The sequence below is a fragment of the Diplotaxodon limnothrissa genome, linkage group LG7, assembly GCF_057381915.1.
Source record: "Diplotaxodon limnothrissa isolate DT_005_m linkage group LG7, D_limnothrissa_male_GT1.1, whole genome shotgun sequence".
NCBI classification, from domain to species: domain Eukaryota; kingdom Metazoa; phylum Chordata; class Actinopteri; order Cichliformes; family Cichlidae; genus Diplotaxodon; species Diplotaxodon limnothrissa.
Window position 1 is genome coordinate 17650703 of NC_140602.1, and position 19706 is coordinate 17670408.

The following is a 19706-nucleotide window of genomic DNA, read 5'->3' on the forward strand; positions in this document are numbered from 1 at the left end:
CAGTATAATGTGATAAAAGCGAATAAATTGACTGACAATTTATTGATTGATTGATTGTATTGACGGGTGTGACTTCTTGAAACTGCACCAATTTTCTTGAAATGACCTCCAAGACAGAAACTTGAACCTATTTTCGTAATACTGATTTTTTTTTATGCCATAAAAAGTAACTGTGCAGAAAGGAGACCATCTTCCATTTGTGGTAAAACGATGATCACATGTCCACTGTCACATATAAGCATTTCTACGTAGGTTGTTTATGCACCTGCACTTCTGCTGTCCAGTGCTCCGTCTTATTTGCGATGTTCAGGATGTTGTGTTTATGAGTTTTCTTTTTTTGCTTTGCATCCATAATTTTGCCACAAGTAATGAGCTATATCACAGAAAAACAGCCGCTTTACCTCCCTGAGAGCATCAACTGGATTTCATGAGCACAGTAATAAATTTTTATTAAATTGTGAACTCAAAATCAGCAGGGGGCAGCACATGCACAGACACAAACACACGCACGAATATTTTCTTTAACCGTGAACCATTATGTTCCACATCAAGGTTTACTGATGGATTTAATTTTTTCTTCGTTGTTACACTCTGCTCACTCAGTAGTTCCTTCATGCGTTCACACTCTGATAAACAGCTTTTATAACTTCAAGGCACGTGTGTAAAATGATTAATCAGGCTCTCAGTCTGCAAATGTTCTGCTTGTCTGTTGTGTTTTGCTTCATTTAAAAGAAAAAAGCAAGCACTTAAAAATTAATTTTGCCGTTGCATCGATATAATTGCTTTGATCCCATGATGAGCAGCAGACTAAAGTGTCCTTTTAGTTAACGTCTGCATGCGTCTGGCACTTCCTTGGGTACATAGAAAGGCTGCAGTAGTCTGCCAGGATGCGGTCCACATTAACCGCCTGTTCTCATCTTATTCTGTGAGAGGAGAGAGATGGTTTAAAATGATCAATAAAGATCCACAGCAAATGAGGTATGAAATCAAATAATGTGTTTAAGTCAAGTCGGGTCGTACTTTCTTGGCTTCGTCCACACACTGCATGTAGGCAGCGGCAATGCGCGAGCAGCACAGAGTCTTTCCCGTGTTCTCCTTGTAGCATTTTAATATCTGACTCTGCAAGTCTCCACACACTGGGTGGGTGTTAAAATGACTGAGAGAGAGATGGAGAAAATAATATTAAATAACATTTGCCTCATTCTTATGATTCAAACTTAACTTACATCAAATAAAAGCTGTAATAAGGCTTACATGACACTACACATAAACAAATTAAAGTGTTCTGACTTACGTAAAACGGCTGAGAGTCTCTTCTTTGCCCTTCCGGAAGCTCTCGACAGAGACTTTGTAAAACTCTGCACACTGCCAAAGTGGTAAAAAACACACACATTACCCTCAACATAACATATCACAACTGCTTCAACAAAATCCCACAAAAGAAATTCAGGACGTGACAGCTCCTCAGTGGCCAAAATTTGCATTTAAAGACCCCGAAAACATGTTTTAGCTCAACTTCACGGTTCTATCACTGGTGTCAGCTGTAAAAGGTGGTGCTACATGTGTGTAGGCTCTAATTAGGATCCAGACATGTTGGAATTAAAGCGTGATGACATTTGTTAAGGTGTTTGATCATGTACCTATGGCACTGTTAATAAAATGAAAACAAAGCGCAGCATACTGCTGTATCTTGGATTGGCACATGGGTGCATTTACAATGCAATTTGATACCTGAAGAAAGTAATTAACAGTTTCAAATAGTTCCAGATATACTGCTGAAAAATTAAAGGATCACTTAATAATTTTAACATCAAGCCCAGAAAGGATTGACGATTTGATAATTTTGGTTTCCACTAACTGGTGTTGTTTCATTTCTTTCTCCACAAATTATTCAGTGTGCAGTACTGTGCAAAAGTCTTTTTTGTTAGGAAAATGGGAAATAGCCAAAACGTGCAGATATACATGGAAAACAAAGTTGTATAATTCTAACAACTGTCCTCAGGAATCGCTCTGTAAATTTCTTGAAAGACATTCAAAGCTCTTCTTTGGATCCTGGCCTCTTTTTATTCTGTTCTCTTTCAAGATGACCCCACACTGCTTTAATAATGTTCAGGTCTGGGCTCTTGGGGGGGCAATCCATGAGTGCTAGTCATGGTTAGTCATTGCATGTTTTGTGCAGTGCCTTTGGGATCATTTTCATGCTGAAAAGTCACTTTCCAGATGATCCTAGATGGTGGATCAAAATCTGAACGTACTTTTCTGCGTTCATAATTCCATCAGTTTTGACAAAAATCCCCAACACCACTGACTGAAATGCAGCTCCAAGTGATGACAGAGCAGTCAGTCACTGTTGAACCTCTCTTCTGACCCCTGCTGTACAGATTGATAATCACTTGAAAACAAAAACGTCATTCAAATCTGGGTTCATCACTACATAAGACCTGCTGCTACTGATTTTCAGCCCATTATCTTGTGTAAAGATAATGGGCTGAAAGACATAAAGACCTGGATGGCCGCTAACTTTCTGCTTCTTAATTCAGATAAAACTGAGGTTATTGTACTCGGTCCTGAAAATCTTAGACATATGGTCTCTAACCAGATTCTTACTCTGGATGACATTACCTTGGCCTCCAGTAACGCTGTGAGGAACCTTGGAGTCATTTTTGACCAGGACATGTCCTTCAACGCACATATTAAACAAATATGTAAGACTGCTTTCTTCCATTTGCGCAACATCTCTAAAATTAGAAATATCCTGTCTCAGAGTGACGCTGAAAAACTAGTTCATGCATTTATTACTTCCAGGCTGGACGACTGTAATTCATTATTATCAGGATGTCCAAAAAACTCCCTGAAAAGCCTTCAGCTAATCCAAAATGCTGCAGCAAGAGTCCTGACAGGGACTAGAAAGAGAGAGCATATTTCTCCTGTTTTGGCTTCCCTTCATTGGCTTCCTGTTAAATCCAGAATTGAATTCAAAATCCTGCTCCTCACATAGAAGGTCTTAATTAATCAGGCCCCATCTTATCTTAATGACCTTGTAGTACCATATCACCCCATTAGAGCACTTCGCTCTCACACTGCAGGCCTACTTGTTGTTCCTAGAGTATTTAAAAGTAGAATGGGAGGGAGAGCCTTCAGTTTTCAGGCCCCTCTTCTGTGGAACCAGCTTCCAGTTTGGATTCGGGAGACAGACACTATCTCTACTTTTAAGATTAGGCTTAAAACTTTCCTTTTTGCTAAAGCATATAGTTAGGGCTGGACCAGGTGACCCTGAATCCTCCCTTAGTTATGCTGCAATAGACGTAGGCTGCCGGGGATTCCCATGATGCATTGAGTTTTTCCTTTCCAGTCACCTTTCTCACTCACTATGTGTTAATAGACCTCTCTGCATCGAATCATGTCTGTTATTAACCTCTGTCTCTCTTCCACAGCATGTCTTTTATCCTGTCTTCCTTCCCTCACCCCAACCGGTCGCAGCAGATGGCCCCGCCCCTCCCTGAGCCTGGTTCTGCCGGAGGTTTCTTCCTGTTAAAAGGGAGTTTTTCCTTCCCACTTTAGTTGTTGGGTTTTCTCTGAATCTATTATTGTACGATCTACTGTACAATATAAAGCGCCTTGAGATGACTGTTGTTGTGATTTGGTGCTATATAAATAAAATTGAATTGAATTGAATTAATCCAGCTTATCTTTTTCTCCCTGTTTTCCTGCCTTAAAAATAGCTTCTTGACATCCACCAGAGAGACCATTTCTAACACGGCTTCAGTGAACAGCAGACAGCTGAAAGGCCAAATGAAACTCAGGTCCTGTGTCAGGTCTTTGCTGGATTTTCCCCCCCATTTCTTAATTACATGACATTCAGATTTTGATCATTTGCTGTAGATACTTTTTCGGCCTACAACTCGCTCTTTTGTCCCTAATGTCTCTGGTTACCTTTAATACTTTGAAGGACACACTGAGATTACACAAGTTACAAGATAGTTTGGCTCCTTAGAAGCAAAATATAATAAAGGGTGACTCAAGACTTTTGCTCAGTACCATATGTCAGTAAAGATTTTCAAGTTGAACATTTAATTTATCAAGATCTGATGTCTGATTGTGTGTTGAGGGTTGCCTAAATTTTGGAGTAATATATACATCACATTAGATTAGATTACAACTGGAATTTTTCAAAACTAGTTAAAAAGCCAGTTAGGCATACACGTTGTCTTTTGTTTACAGTCTCCCCCCCCGGCCACTCGACACATCTCTAGCAAAACATAGTCTCGCTTTAAACCTGTAAGAACTTTAAACATATAAGAATTACTTCAAGTCTCAAAAATGTTAACTAACCTTTGTATCGAGTTTTGCAAGATGTTCCTTGTAGAGAGCGTCTCGTTTCTTCAGCTCTTTCTCCTTCTCCTCCAGCTGATGAGCCTGCGATAATGTAACATTCATAGAAGATATCAGCACAGCTCTGAAAACGTCATATTGAAATTTTTTAGAGGCTGACACTCAATTTACATGCGGTTTTTTCAGGGTCAATTTTTCCTGTTTTTCAAAGTTACAGCTGCAACTCATGTCTGTGATTTGCAGCTGTTTGAGAGTGAGGCATGCATGCATGCATCTCTATCGTCCTACCTTCAGCTCCATCCACTGAAACAACAATGCGGCAAGAAAGAAAAAGAAGCACATTAAAAGGAGGAAAGAGTTTTGTATTTACAGCAGAGTTCCTCACATATTCAGAGTCAAGCGTGTCTTCCTTTGCTTACATAAAGCTGCACCATGAGCTTCTCATCTTCCGTCTTCATTCGCTCTTTCATGATAGTCTCTGTGAGCTTCTCCGTGCTCGCCGCCCTCTCAGCCTCCAGAATCTTCTTCACCTGCTCCTCCACCCGAGCCCGAGCTGCTGCCCTCGCCTCAGCTCGAACCTGCACCCTCATCTCCTCCAACCTTCACATGCACAAAGTGCATCTTTTAAAGAACTTAGAGTTGATTAATCGATAAGCTGATCAACTGAGAATGCATCAGCAGCAACTGCTCAAGTGTGCAGATATCCTGGGATAATTGTACTTAATTAATAAGAATATATTCTCTGACTGGGGAGGGGCTGTAGATCTAGTACACTCTGCTTCTGTATGTGTAAGACACGGACTGATACAGTTCAAGGTGTTACACAGACTCCACTTGTCAAGGGAGAAACTGGCAAGAATGTACCAGGGGGCCGATCCGACCTGCCCCAGATGTAAACAGGTGCCAGCCAACTTATGCCACATGTTCTGGTCTTGTTCCAGGCTGAAAGACTTTTGGGCTAACATCTTTAGAACATTCTCATTCATTTATACTAAAGATATGGAACCAATGCCTCTGACAGCCATCTTTGGTGTGGCACCGAGGGAAACTCAACTAACAGCCTCTCAGAGGAAGGCAATAGCATTCACCTCATTGTTGGCTAGGAGATTGATTCTATTCAACTGGATAAAGGCAACACTGCCATCCCATAAACGCTGGGTGGAGGAGGTGATGGCACACCTCAAATTAGAACATCTCAGATTTACTATACAGGGCAACACCAAGAAATTCTTTAAGGTCTGGCAGCCTTTCATTTCCTATTTTGAAGATGAGTTTTCGTCTACTCCATAACTGGCAACTCCCCCCCCTTTTATTTATTTATTTATCTTTTCTCTGTCTGGGTATAGTTTGTCTTACACTGTGTTGTAGGAATTGAGTTCGAGCTTTTCTGTATGAATGATATGCTTTCTGAAAACTCAATAAAAACACTGATTAAAAAAAATAAGAATATATTCTCTGATATTCAAAGTTTTGATTGCAGTTTAACTTTAAAATCTTTGTTATCGCTATTTAAATATTATATTTATTATTGATTTATGGCGTTTTTGCTTAAAAAATGAATAAATTTGAATGTTTTCCTATTAAATAGAATTAGTGACTAAATAATTAATGTGGCATCTTGAGCAGAAATGTGTGCATCGGTACGGATCGACTACAAACCTCTACAGTTGTGTTTTTATCTTATCAGAAGGGACAAATGAGACAGCAAGATTCAAAACTCAGTAAAACATTCAGTCTTGTGTCCTTACTGCCTCTGTAGCTCCTGCCTCTTCTGGTCGATCTCCTCCTTCAGACTTCTCTGCATCTCCTCTTTGAGCTTCTGCCTCAACTCGTCTTCCGACACTTGAGAAGAAACAAACAAAGCAATGATTGCAAACATGTTAAATCTACTGATTAAATTTGATCTCCTACTAAAAGCCTGAAACTCTTTCCAAATGAAAGCCTCAAACATAACTTGAACATCACTGCTTTAGAACGCTGAAATGAAACTTCTACCAGAAATAATGGTCTGAAATAATGGTTACACATTGGTAATAAGAAAAGCAACAAATGGTGTGTCCCTGTGTACTTATTTTTCTGATATGAGTGCTTGATCTTCTTCACAGAGTCAGTATAGTAAGAAGCAAGGAAACGGAGAACCTCACTGGGAGGCAAATCTGCTGAGGTGGTAGGTGGCGTGTTCTGGCACACGCTACAGTTCGGGTCAATTCCACTGAATGCTCTGCCTCAGAGATTTCCGGATGTTACACTGTAACTCTGTAATGTATTTTAGGCTTGGAAACTTCAAACTGCTGCTTTCAGCTCTTGTTAACTGAAATGATCCTGCAGACAATAGACGGAAATGCTCATTCTCAAATCTTAATCCCACCTTAGAGACAAGTGGTTTATTATTGTTATTATTACACTTTTTGGATGCTTCATCAGCTGTATCTCTCTCATTTCCTCAGAGTCATGTGATTTGGACTTTAATTCTGCATACTTGTGTATCTACAACGAGTCTTCAACCTCAGTCTGCGACTGGGGAGAGTGCCTGCCCTATGGAAGACATCCTGCATCGTCCCGGTCCCCAAAAAGAACCGGCCCAATGAGCTGAATGACTTCCGACCGGTGGCACTGACGTCACATCTTATGAAGACTCTAGAGCGGCTCTTCCTCAACCTCCTCCGACCACAGGTACAACATGCCCAGGACCCACTACAGTTTGCATACAAGGCGGGTGTCGGAGTGGAGGATGCCATCCTGTACCTCCTACACAGAGCCCACTCACACCTGGATGGGGGAAAAGGCACGGTCAGGATCCTGTTTCTTGACTTTTCCAGTGCCTTTAATACCATCCGGCCCTGTATGCTTCAGGAAAAACTGAACAGGATGGAGGTGGACCCCTGCCTGGTCGCTTGGATCTCCGACTACCTCACCGACAGACCACAGTACGTCAGGCTGAAGGACATCACGTCTGACACAGTGGTCAGCAGCACAGGAGCACCACAGGGAACTGTGCTGTCCCCTCTTCTCTTCACCCTGTACACCTCTGACTTCTGCTACAACTCTGAATTATGCCACATTCAGAAGTTTGCAGATGACACGGCCATCATGGGGTGTATCTGGGATGATCAGGAAGAGGAGTACAGAAGTCTGGTGAGGAACTTTGTCACATGGAGTCACACAAACCACCTGCAACTCAACACCTCAAAGACTAAGGAACTGGTTGTGGACTTCGGGAGGACTTCTTCGACTTCCTCAGGAGGCTGAGGTCTTTTAACATCTGCAGGAAGCTCCTGAGGATGTTTTACCAGTCAGTGGTTGCAGGAGTACTTTTCTATGCTGTGGTGTGCTGGGGGAGCAGCACAGCAAAGAGGGACTCATCCAGGCTGGAGAAACTGATCAGGAGGGCTAGCTCTGTGGTCGGCATGAAGCTGGACACTCTGGTGACAGTGGCAGAGAAAAGGACATTAAAGAAACTGATGGACATTATGGACAATGCTGGGCATCCTCTGCACACGGCCATTAACAACCAGAAGAGTCTGTTCAGTGACAGGTTGCTTCTCCCAAAGACAAGAACTAACAGACTTAAAAACTCCTTTGTCCCACACGCCATCAGACTGTTTAACTCCTCTCTGGAGGGGAGAGGGAGGGGAAACAGGAGGACAAAGGAGGGGGGAACAACTAAGCTGTAGTGCCTCTTCACCTCACTGTACAATACCTTTTGTGCAATACTTTTGTAAATAGTCAACAGTGCAATAGACTCAATACTTGAAATGTGCAATTCACTTGTATTTTTATTTTTATTTTTATTCCTATTTATTCTATTTATCCCCTTCGTATATTTTATTTATATTGTCTCTGTATTTATATGTGTGTGTGTGTGTGTGTGTGTGTGTATATATAATATTCTGTAACTCTGTAACTTCTGTCGGTGCTGTGCTTTTTTGGAAATCGAATTTCCCAGAGGAACCCACCCGAGGGATTAATAAAGTTCTATCTTATCTTATCTTATCTTATCTTATCTGACTGAGCAACATTATAAGGTTTGTCCTATTAACCTCCATGTCCTTAGCCACAGCATGCACTTCAAAGCATCACAAGAGCTAATTGGAAATGCCAAAAGATTAGGATGGTTCAGACTCACCTGTCACAGGTGGGGGTGGTGTTGTGACAACAGGTACTTCCTTCTCATCAAAAGGAGGCACAGATGGGTTCTTGGGGGACTCCTCGGTTGGTGGCGGTGGAGCTAGAGGTGGGTGAGTTGGGGCAACAGCTTGCTCCACACAGTGACAAGATGGAGATGTTTCTTCAAAAGAGAGCATTGGAGGTGCTAGAGCGTCCTCTGGAGGAGGTGGAGATTGAGCACATGGAGGCTCTGGATCAATAGCTGGAACCACGACTGGTGCCTCCACTTGACACCGCTGGTCCACTTCCTCCACTGGTCCAGATGGAGTAGATTCAACCGTGGGTGGAAGTTGGACTGTTTCTACTGGTGGAGGTGATGGGGTAACAGATTCTAGAGGTTCAACAGATGGAGTGACAGTAGCGGGCTCAATAATAGTGGGGGGTGTTTGAGATGAAGGTTCAGGTGGAGCCAGAGATGCTTGAGATGACTCTACAGACGTGGGTAGGATTAAGGTTTCAGCAGAAGGTGGGACTTCAGCAGGGGGTGGAGGAAGGGGCTCTACAGGTGCTTTGACTCCTGGGGAAGGGGTGGATGGAGTTTGAGCTGCAGGCTCTGGAGGGGCTGGAGGAAAGGAGTGAAACTGCACAGGAGGAGGCGGGATGAGCTTAACAGCAGGAGCAGGTTCCACTGTTGGAACTGTGGCTCCCTGAGAAGGAGGAGAAAGAGAAGGAGGTGGTGCTGCGATAACTGTAGGTGGAGGAGGTGACAAGTGTTCCACAGAAGAGGTGGGATCTGGAGAAGCCACTGGTTTTGATGCATGAGCGAGATGCGGTGAGACGACCTCTGGCGACAGCTTCATCCGCTTGATGACTCGGTCTGACAGCTGATGAAAGAAGAATAATAATAACCATAAGCGCCACCTGCAGGCCACAAAGAGCAAATTCAAATGTTTCCCATGCTGGTGCTCTGCTCTCTATCACAGGTTCAAGTCTTGCGTAAGTAATGTGAAGTTTACGCATCACTGCCATTAAACACTGCAGCGTTATTTCATAAGACTCAGCGTGCCACTGAACAAGTGTCCAAAGGAATTTTATATCAAATACATCAGAAAATAGGTCTCCTTGTTTCTTGTAAATATAATTGAAAAGACCTTCAGACTGTCTGACCTTTAATATTTTCTAAGAGAAATTCAGAATAAGAACAAATGAGAAATAATGTTATTTTATTTGTGCTTTTGTCTGTTGAACAGCCACCGGCAGTGACATAAATACACATTCAAAATCCAGAGAAGCGACTTTGGTACAGCCTTGCTGCCCTTTGAAAAAGTAACACTTACTGAGAAAGATGAAAGCATAAATGGTATATAACTTTATTTGTTTAAGAGTGAAGAACCTATCACTTTTATGCAACAATATATTTTCTTAAAAGAGTTCTTATCAAATACCATGACCAAGGCTACATCAGTGGAGAAGTTTAGTGACTTTTAAGAAAATAGAAAGCCCAGCAGTATTGCAGCATTGAAAACAAGCCAATCAATCCAATGATATGTCAAACAAAACAATAACTGACAGTTTTTAAATTGAAATTGTGCTGTTTTTAAAACACAATCTCAAACACCACTGGCTCAAATGATGCTCCAAACCATGACAGAGCCTCCGTCGTGCTTTTACACAGCGGAGGCTCTGTAGACACTTCTCTCCTGACCTCCTCCATAAATTCAAGATTTGAACCTACAACTTTAAATTTAGCTTCATCACTATATAAATTTAGTTGGCCTTGAATTTCAGCCACCCTTCCACTGAGACCATTTCTGATGAAGCTTTAGCAAAAAGTGTCCTATTATAATTATTATTAGGACTTAACTTTCAGATGCGTTTCATCTAATCTGCATAGTTTTTTTAAGCCTGCCACTTCAAAATGAGAGAAAAAGGAAAGAAATGAGAGGTGGCTCAAGACTTTTGCACCTTGCTGTATTTAAGGACCCCAGTGCCTGTACTTAAATCATTCACATTTCTCGGGACTTTTTTGGTGTTATGCTGCCTCCCACTGACAGCACATAACACCAACTAGCAATATGCCTTCTGCATATTTGGACACACTTTAATACAATCTGTAAATACGATCATTCTTGACAAAATCAGAGGTTTGAGCCAGCTCCTACTGGAGAATTATATATTTTAGGATCATTTTTTATTGCGATCAATTCATGCAGTAAAATTTTATTCTTTGAAGCCAGGGATGTCAAACTCATTTTACCCTGTTGGTCACATCCAGCCCACTTTGATTTTAATTGGGGTGAAAATCCCCTCTGTCAGTGTAAAGAAATGTAACTGCGCACTTAATCCCTGTGATATCTCAATGTAAGAAAAAGGAAGTATGTTTTTCTACGTGACAAAGGAACTGTGCTGTAGTTAATAAAAGAAATCTTTGAGCAGGACTATTCTGGCTTAAATTGTAACAAATAAAAGCATAAAATTACAGAAAGATGTTCTGGTAGGTCATTGCCCAGACCATCCGGTAATTATAAAGAATAATATTTTTGTTAATTCACAGAAAGTTTCCTATTTTATTTATTTGTTTATTTTACTTTAAAGTAGACAGATTAAAAAAGGAATTTCTGTAGTGGATAGTGAGAAAAATAGTAACTTTAGTGTTTTTCATTTAACTATTACTTCATAACTTTGGTGACAAATACAGAGTCAAATACTGAATAGCAGTTTCTATCCTGTTTTTCTTATATTACTCTTTTGTAATTATATTTAAACCTTTTCTCTTGACCCCGCAGGGACTTTCACTTAATTTGTTACAATGACAATAAAGATATTCTGATTCTGTGTAGTATGAATGGTGGCTGGGCTGTCTTTATTAGCAGAACAAGCTGTAAAATTTATGAAAATACAGTTCAAAGTCCAAAATAAAAAAAAAAGAACAAACTCCAATCCTGTGGGCCAGACTGGCCGGATTCAGGCACGCGGGTCTAATATTTGACACCCCTGATACAAACCAAGGTAAAAGTGCTGTTGTTACACTGTAATGTCACCAATAGAGGTCGATAAAGGTCGCAGATTGAGAATGGCATTATTTACCTGAAATAAAGCTGATTTAATTATAGATATGATGCCGTAAAGAATTAACCCATAGTTTGGATATTACAGGAATTTAAAGACTTTGTGAAGCAGCACTTCCACACGTGTGGGGAATGTAAGGCGAGCATGCACTTTCTATTTTTAACCCCTACACCAGAGGGATGCCGCTGACTTTGTGCGGGGTGATTTTAGCAGACTTTAAAAAATGGAAAGAAAAAAATTTTTCAACAAGGGCGTCTGAGACAGGAATGGTAAATGGCCTGTATTTATATAGCGCTTTACTAGTCCCCAAGGACCCCAAAGCACTTTACATATCCAGTCATCCACCCATTCACACACTGGAATGACAGGAAATCACTGACTTGCACTGATGCGCTGTGCAGCCGTGCGCTATACTGATGGAAACAGCTCTAAACAAGCCTTCACTCACCCGAATGCCCTTCAGAAAAGTAATTCCTCCGCCTTCATCTTCCTCACAGAAGTGACTCGGGCTGTTTCCCCCCATCACTGCCCCTGCTGAAACTACAGCACCCACAGCGTGGACGAGTGCTTAGTGACATAAAACCCAAACAGCTGCCCTTCCCACCACCGACGGGGAATAACATGAGCAGCCATTGGATGGAGTTGAACACCACCCCCCCCTGGATTGGTCCATTGCGCATTAGTCAGTGAAACGTAAGAGAACAGAGTGTCCCAGCTTTAAACATTCATAAAACTCACTTAAAAAGGAAGCATGCACAGATAAAAAAACAAAATAAAAACAGTCTCAGTCTTCAGCTATGTTCCCACTTTAATTTCAGTCACCAGGGAGTGTAAAGATTTATTGTTGACAAATACACCTGAGACAATATGACAAGGACACGGGGACTTTAATATGCACTGCATAACCTGTCCCCCTATCTAATCACGCAATCTGACTCCAGCAGCTCTTCACACATGAATCGGTGAAGTCCTTAAAATGAACACGAACCTGGAGCAGCTAGAGGCTAAAAAAATAAATATCCAAACAACATCATAGGCAAAAAAGAAAAGTGGCACTGAATTTGTGTCTGTGAACGCACCATAATGAGGTACTAATGTTAAAACACCTAACACCGAGAGTATTCGTATTTTTCCTATTGTTAGCAAATCCAAAATAAAGACCAAACTCAGAATCTGTGTAGCCAAAGTATTACAACACAACACTGACCGACACTGTTGCACTGGCTGACAAAGCTCTCACCAGACCCCCAATCACACACTTCGAACAGTACCTACAAAATAAAATATTAACTCGTCCTGATAAAAACAGTCTCCAGCTGTATTCAGAAATGATTTCGTTAAATGACACCGGCTGGAAAAGTGGGACTAAGTGTGAAAATCTGACGTTTTGGCCACAGGGGGCAGTAAAACTGTCGACACAGCATATACATGCTGCAAACATATTTCTTTCCCCTTCAAATCTATCATTATAATTATAACAGATTAAACACTGAAAACATCTTTACCTAGAGTCTGTCAAGCGGAAACAAGAATGTTTATGGATTTTGTATGAAAAAAAAAAAAGACAATTTAATCTGACTAATAATCACTCTTCAAGTTTGTGGTAAAATGCTTGACAGGAAGCTCACAGTAAGTCGTTTTTACAACTTTCTGCAATCAAGCACAAGAAAAACAAGTTCTGGGGTAAATGATGGCATGTATCTCTTTGGGCCTGAAGAGAGGGTGAAAACTCTCTGTGGGTTCATCACCATAATCAAGTAGTCACGTGATCAAGTAGTGTAAAAATATTGACTATAGCTGGTTTTAGAGATCTACATCTTCAGTCACAGCGAATGGGCTTGGTGCTTGGAGTCAGAGAGCACAGACAGACAAAACACAGATTCATTCACACGTGGAATTAAAATAAATAAATCCATCATGAATGAGATCTGGCTCAACTGACTCAAAAAGCTCCTAGCAATAAATCTGTGCTGATTTTTAATAATCTGCTGGATTTGATCTGTTCATGGGATTTGCTGACAACAATAAAAATGCAGAACACCACCATCCTTTAAACTGTTCAGGTGGTGTATGACTGAGCACCGTGTAATCAAGTATAAATCTAAATGACCCTAAAACTGTATAAAACTGCTGCGGGATAACAACATCACTCTACGTCCAACACGATAACTGATTTTCTGTCCACCGCCAGTCTCTGGTTCGTCACTCTGCCTTCTTCTCTTTGGCGTCGGGTCCCCGTAGAGCCGCCCGCACGCTGCTCCACACCTCCGTGTACAGAAGAGTACCGACGAAGACCACGGCCGTCCCCACCCAGTGCCAGGTGGTGAAGGGGTTTTGGAAATAAATGATGGAGAAGATGAGGCTGAGGAACTTCCTGAGCGTCACCACCAGCGTGACCGTCAGTGAGGCGCACTCGGTGGTCAGGATGAAAACACCACGAATGCAAACGTACCTGAAGAAACGGTTAAAGACTGCAACAAAACTTGAGACACAGAAGACAAAAACCTAATTTCTTCACGTGTTGCTAAGACGGTCTGTGTCAATTGACCTCGTAAGCTAAACCGCCATTTAATTAATGTTATTTTTCACGATCAGCATCACTGGACAGATCAGGCAGGGATTAATCAGTTAATATTGTGATCCCGTGTATAACAGAAATATTCAAACCTAGTTTTGGTAGTAATATAAAATTATTCTGGTAAATTATTGTAGTATTTATTTAAATTAACATTTTTCTATGAAGCCCATAGTGGATTATTAAGGTTTTATTTTACAGCTGATTTATAGTTTAGTTCCATTAATTAATATTAGTTTACAAATATTTAGGAAAACAACTTAAACTTTCATTTTTTTAAAGTAAAAAAATAAGGGCCACTCTTTAGTTTTCTCACTTATAATATTACTTTGTGTTACGAACTATTTTAGCAGTTGTTACAGCACGAATTTAGATTCTGGGTCATACTGTTTCTCTTACTGAGACAGCATTATAGTTTACATACATGCTACAAAGGCTGAATCCCCACGAATATTTTCTGAATTTCAAATGAATCAGTATATGTACAAGTAATCTCTGTGAACCATAAGCTCTGGTTTCAGACTGCTCTGAACACACGGCTTTGTATTGTCAAATAAAAAGGATATCACTACCAAAGTTATCTCAGACACGCTTTTGGTTCTAAGCTGAGAGGCCCAACCAGGAACCAGCATAAGAGTTAAGCATTAAAAACAGCGCATAAGCGGCTTTGCCCAAATAACTCTGTTTTATCATTATAAATAAAGGCAAAGTCAGTAATCAAAATTCAGCTGATGCTCAGAAACAATGAAATTTGATGAGTCAGCTACTTAGAGCAAGAGGTGATGTATAAAATTTCCATGATTAAAACCACGCTGCAGTTTTGACTTTTGGTATAAAAATCCAAGCACCTTCTTCCTTTACAGCAGTGCCTTTCATGCCTTTATTTAAACAAAACAAAAGAAAATCCAAACAAGCCTTCATCAGCACAGCGTTGTCAACCCACTCAGGGGAAACATGAGCTGGCCTCTCACAACGAGAGGTATTACTTCACTGATGTTGTCACAGAAACCGGGCTCAGTGCTGTGAACATGTCCGGATACTTGATCTGTGAGCTCGCCGAGAAGCGACGCTACCATCTGTGGGACTAAGACCTGCTGACTCTGTGAATCCCGCCCAGACGTGACTAAAACCACAGGGCTGCTGAAGCGAGGGCCACCTCAGATAGATCCTCTGCTGTGGTGTGAAGAGCTGTTTGTGACACCACAGTTTTTAAGTCCAGTAAGAGCGCGATACTTTCAAACTCAACGGCTGTTCATAATGTCAACAGTGGGCTGAATGTGTCTTTAGTGCAAGCTGAGACAAGATTGATCAAACTAAACCGATTTTTTTTTTTAATATTAGCTTTAATAGCACACACATATGTGAAGTGCTCGACAGTTATCTCTGCCTAATTAGATGATTAAACTCTGCTTGGTATGTGGGTGTAAACATTTCTTTAAAACTGTGTGTGCTTAATGATATGAACATTGTTTTTTGCATCTGATGAAGGTCATTTGGATCTAAATTTGTGATTTAATAAAACAGCAATAAGCTGAGGTTACAGTTTCTATTTTTAGCTGCTGGGGGAAAAAAGCAAGTTATGAACTGTGATATTGTGTTTAGTAGGAAAAGAGAAAAACAGTACAAGCAAACTGCAAAAGTACTTGTTTTGGTAGGATACTGTGTGATGACATTGATCAGCAGGTAGATCCACATTATCGGCACGGTCAGTTCGACCCCAGGAATCAGCGTGGGAGCTGCAAAGAAAGTAATCATTGACACCTGTGATGAAACACGCACTCTGAAAAAGACTCCCAGAATGAATTGACGGCACTCACTGCTCTGACTGAAGAGGACACAGTGGTTGTAGATATTTGTAGAGAGAAGCAGGAAGCCCGGCAGAGGCAGGCAGTGCTGCAAAAAGATGCAAAGAAATCATGTTAAAGGATTGCACATTTTAAAACAGCTCCATGAAAACATTTGTGGAGTGAATTCCTGGGCTGTTGGTGCTGGAGGAAAACTCACATTGTAGAAGAGCGCCTCTTTGGAGTGTTTTCCATACTTCTTGTACAGTGTCTCCTGAAAAATGCCCATCCTCGCAGACATCAGCAGGGCAAAGGTCAACATGGCGATACCTGAATGCATCCGTACAACATGTATATGGATTATCAACATGTCATGATCAACATGACTTCCCACCCCTGCAAATGCCTCCAACACACAAAATGATTGGACAGAAACTTGTGACTTACTACTAAACATACACACCGATATTCACATATCTGCAAAAAGCCAGCATCAGCTGCCACTCACCTATAAGCCAATGCATAAAGGTGTAAAAGCCTTGGTCTTCTGAACCCTCATTTGACACATTCTGCAAAATCAGGAGTGCAGTTTATGAGAGCACACTTAAACAAATGCTAAAATGACTCACAGTCAAACTGCAGCAGTACCCAGTGTTCTGCAGAGGACTCACCACTTGTTTGGCAGACATGATGGTGCAGATGAAGATACCTGCAGAAACTAAGGCTATAGACAGATATTTGCTGGCCGAATATCTGCGGAGAGAGAAGAAAAATGTGGGTAGATTCACTACGACTCTTTTCAACTTTTATTTCGATTTGAAAGCTTCCTCTTTTCAATAGCTTCAACTACACAGCTGAAAAAAGTGAATAAAATTTGCATTTTTAAGCCCGAGATGAGCGTTTTCATTGTCGCCACCTTGGTTGAAAACTTGGCTGGGACAAGGAAGGGAGGAAAGCTGACTCATTAACCAATGAGCGGATAATTCTCCGTTCCTAAACATAATGTAACCAAGATTTACAAAATAGAATGTATTTGTTACTGAATATAACCAAAACCGAGTGACCGAGAGGGGGAACACAGACAGCTTTTCCTCCCATAGACTTCTATAGTATGGAAGTATCTTTGCAACCTAAGCAAGCGTCATCTGGTGGCCTTCAGATATAATGCAGGTGTTTCCACAATAGCTTCCTTTGTCCAACCTGGCTGCTATGTCCATCTTTAAAACTATCAATGTATAAAATATAATGATGGGTACTGTAGACAGCACCACTACAAACTTTCAAGACAATGAAGATGAATGTGTAAATCAGACTGTCGTAGTAAACCTGCTCCAACAGGATCTGGTGAAGATGATTTTATTTCTATAAAACAGCCAAATTTGTGGAACACGGGATTGTCTTTGTGAAATATGAATGAATCAGTTCAGATGCAGGGATTTTTGCAACTGTCTGTCCACGGAATAAAACCCTGATCATTATAATCTCTGTCAGCAAAAAATTGATCCTATTAGCATTTAATCAAAGTGTGTGGTCATTAAGTACACTCCATGAAGCGTTCTAGTTGCTAAATTTACAAAGTCAAAAACATAGTGGGGAAACGTTATGTATGTTGTTGGGGGATGCTGGGTACCTTTTCTTCAGGATGATTATTCCCAGGATCATGTTAGCGATTAGTGATCCCTACAGAGAAACAAGAAAACAGTTCAGAGATCAGGCTTTGGTGAAGGAAGTGATGGTCAGTGATAACAGGAAACATTCAAGAGTCATAGTGTGAAACTTACTGATCTAAAGATCATGTGTAGAGGCATGGCGATGTTGAAGTTGAGAGCGTAGTTGTTGATCACACTGACAGTGAAGAACATGGTCACCATGATCACATAGTTACTGAAAAAAAATAAATAAATAATGGACAATGTGATTCAGTGTCAGCTTTAAAAAGTCACCAGCTGAAAAATATTCACGTCAATCTTTTTTGTTAATAAATTATTTAATTTTCACCTAATAGGTATTGCTGGTTTCTTGCGTCCAAAGTTTGTTTCAAAGATGAAACCTTCCAATGCGATGAAGACAAACTGAGCAAAGGTGACTATGTTGCCACATCCTGGAAAATCTCTATGAAAAAAAAAAAGAAAAAGAGCCAAGAGTTAATTAATAATGCATCATTTAATGCTAACGACAGACATTTCAAAAATGAATACACTGGAAAAAAACAACAACAAAAAAAAAAAACAGAGCAATATATGTATAACTTTTTCTCTAATCTACATACCCACTTAGTATAATTGAATGGCATTATGTAACTGTAATGAAAATAAAAACTAGCTTCAGAATAAATGTGCTAAAAGAAAATAAAGATAGAAGTAAATCTTTAGTTTTAGTCTTTGGTAATGTGGCCCAATCTATGGATACTATACCATGAGCAGGCTTTTGCATGGCTGTTTCTAGACATAGGGATATCTACATGAATATGAGCCAGGTGCCTGCACAAGTGCTGTGATTATTTATTCAGAAATTCTTAAATTTACAGTCAGATTTACACCCAGCCTCACCTGTATGGACGCACAACTTTCACAGGTAAGGAAGGGGGGATAAAAACAAACAACTAAAACAAGGTGCTGACAGACACCCCAAATATGGGTGTGTATAGTATTGACACTGTGCATACACATAGTCACCTGACACTTTATTTGGAATACCTGCTCAGCTCTTGTTAAATAAATTATCTCATCAGCCAATCATAGGCACCTTGTTAAATCTGTTGCCAGGGAGAATTAAACAGTTCTGAAGGCAAAAGGTCCAAACTTGGACCAAATAAGTGTGCAGTAAAAGTATTTCCATAGAATCTCACTAACTACAGGAAACCACTCTCTTACTTTCACTTCAGTAACACTGACCAACAGCTGATAACACAGAAACACCGAATAACCACAGAAGCACAAAGTACATGTCAAAAGACTGAACTCCTTCCAGCATAAACTCGTAATGCAAGTGATTATGACACACAGTGATACTGCTCTGCTACATATACTGCACGCAGCGTAGCCAGTTTTCTCGTTAACACCATCCATTAACTACGTGAGGTCAGGAGTAACTTAAAAAACGTCTTGATCAAGTATGATTTAAGAAGCAAAAACCGTTGAAAACGAGTTAAAATTATTCAGGAGGAGAAGGGTAGCTTAGTAACACTCAGACACTTAGACAAACATGCAAACGAGACTTCACTTCCTGTATGAATTCAGTGAAAACACCTGTGCAACGAGGAATCTAAAAACAAACTGTTCACACAAACGTTTGTGAAGTAAAGTCTTCATGAGTCATTGGTGTAGACACGGTGTAAGTTTCTCACTGACCTCACAAGCAGCTCCAGAAACACCACATTGCTACAACAGCCGACAAAAACAAGAACAACGGCAAACACGGGCCCCATGGTGTTCACGGCGGGAAAAACTCGGTGGAAGATGTGTCACTTAATCAAACGGGACAATGAACGGAGCATGTTTGCATTACGGCAGCGGTTTGTGTGTCCGACTTCTTGTGCTTTCACACAAACTCCGGTTTCAGCTGAACACGTCTGAATCCGAGATTTCGCTCTTCCTTGTTCCAGGTGCTTCATGGGAGTTGTAGTTTATTTAAAAAATAGGAAAAGGGGTTTCCCGTGTGCGTAATATTTATAGTTTCATGTAACACATTACGAGTTAAAAAACGTATTGTACAGGAAGCAACACTACATGTGAATATTAGAGAAAAATGTAACAAACGAATGAATAAATATGCGTTCAGCGTAATCACGGTCCAGCTCTGACGACACGCATGCGCAGCTCATTACAGACTGAAAAATA

General features: G+C 40.6%; 2 protein-coding genes across 2 annotated transcripts; both read right to left on the reverse strand.

The window, feature by feature from the left end:
* Nucleotides 1–227: 227 nt before the first annotated feature.
* LOC146628123 (uncharacterized) lies at nucleotides 228–12067 on the reverse strand. Its single transcript, XM_085357594.1, has 9 exons — nucleotides 11957–12067; nucleotides 8459–9323; nucleotides 6081–6174; nucleotides 4752–4932; nucleotides 4621–4635; nucleotides 4333–4416; nucleotides 1295–1365; nucleotides 1021–1156; nucleotides 228–923 (listed from the first exon to the last, which is right to left on the reverse strand). Exons 1-9 carry the CDS (start codon nucleotides 12029–12031, stop codon nucleotides 900–902), a joined length of 1545 nt encoding a protein of 514 aa, XP_085213720.1. The 5' UTR covers nucleotides 12032–12067; the 3' UTR covers nucleotides 228–899.
* A 1050-nt stretch (nucleotides 12068–13117) lies between these two features.
* slc35b4 (solute carrier family 35 member B4) lies at nucleotides 13118–19423 on the reverse strand. Its single transcript, XM_085357595.1, has 10 exons — nucleotides 19218–19423; nucleotides 17866–17979; nucleotides 17649–17751; nucleotides 17498–17547; nucleotides 16539–16620; nucleotides 16376–16436; nucleotides 16088–16197; nucleotides 15901–15976; nucleotides 15744–15819; nucleotides 13118–13960 (listed from the first exon to the last, which is right to left on the reverse strand). The coding sequence occupies exons 1-10, from the start codon at nucleotides 19292–19294 to the stop codon at nucleotides 13711–13713; spliced, it is 999 nt and encodes a 332-aa protein (XP_085213721.1). The 5' UTR covers nucleotides 19295–19423; the 3' UTR covers nucleotides 13118–13710.
* Nucleotides 19424–19706: the final 283 nt, after the last annotated feature.

Excerpts from the sequence above, each read along its gene's own strand:
- LOC146628123 (XM_085357594.1), bottom strand. The coding sequence starts at position 12,031 with ATGGGGGGAAACAGCCCGAGTCACTTCTGTGAGGAAGATGAAGGCGGA. Across the intron at positions 1,157-1,294 it reads GAGACTCTCAGCCGTTTTAC|TCATTTTAACACCCACCCAG; the intron begins GTAAGTCAGAAC and ends TCTCTCTCTCAG. Across the intron at positions 924-1,020 it reads GTGTGGACGAAGCCAAGAAA|AATAAGATGAGAACAGGCGG; the intron begins GTACGACCCGAC and ends CTCCTCTCACAG.
- slc35b4 (XM_085357595.1), bottom strand. The coding sequence starts at position 19,294 with ATGGGGCCCGTGTTTGCCGTTGTTCTTGTTTTTGTCGGCTGTTGTAGC. Across the intron at positions 17,980-19,217 it reads TTTCTGGAGCTGCTTGTGAG|AGATTTTCCAGGATGTGGCA; the intron begins GTCAGTGAGAAA and ends TTTTTTTCATAG. Across the intron at positions 13,961-15,743 it reads CTGATCAATGTCATCACACA|GTACGTTTGCATTCGTGGTG; the intron begins GTATCCTACCAA and ends CCGTTTCTTCAG.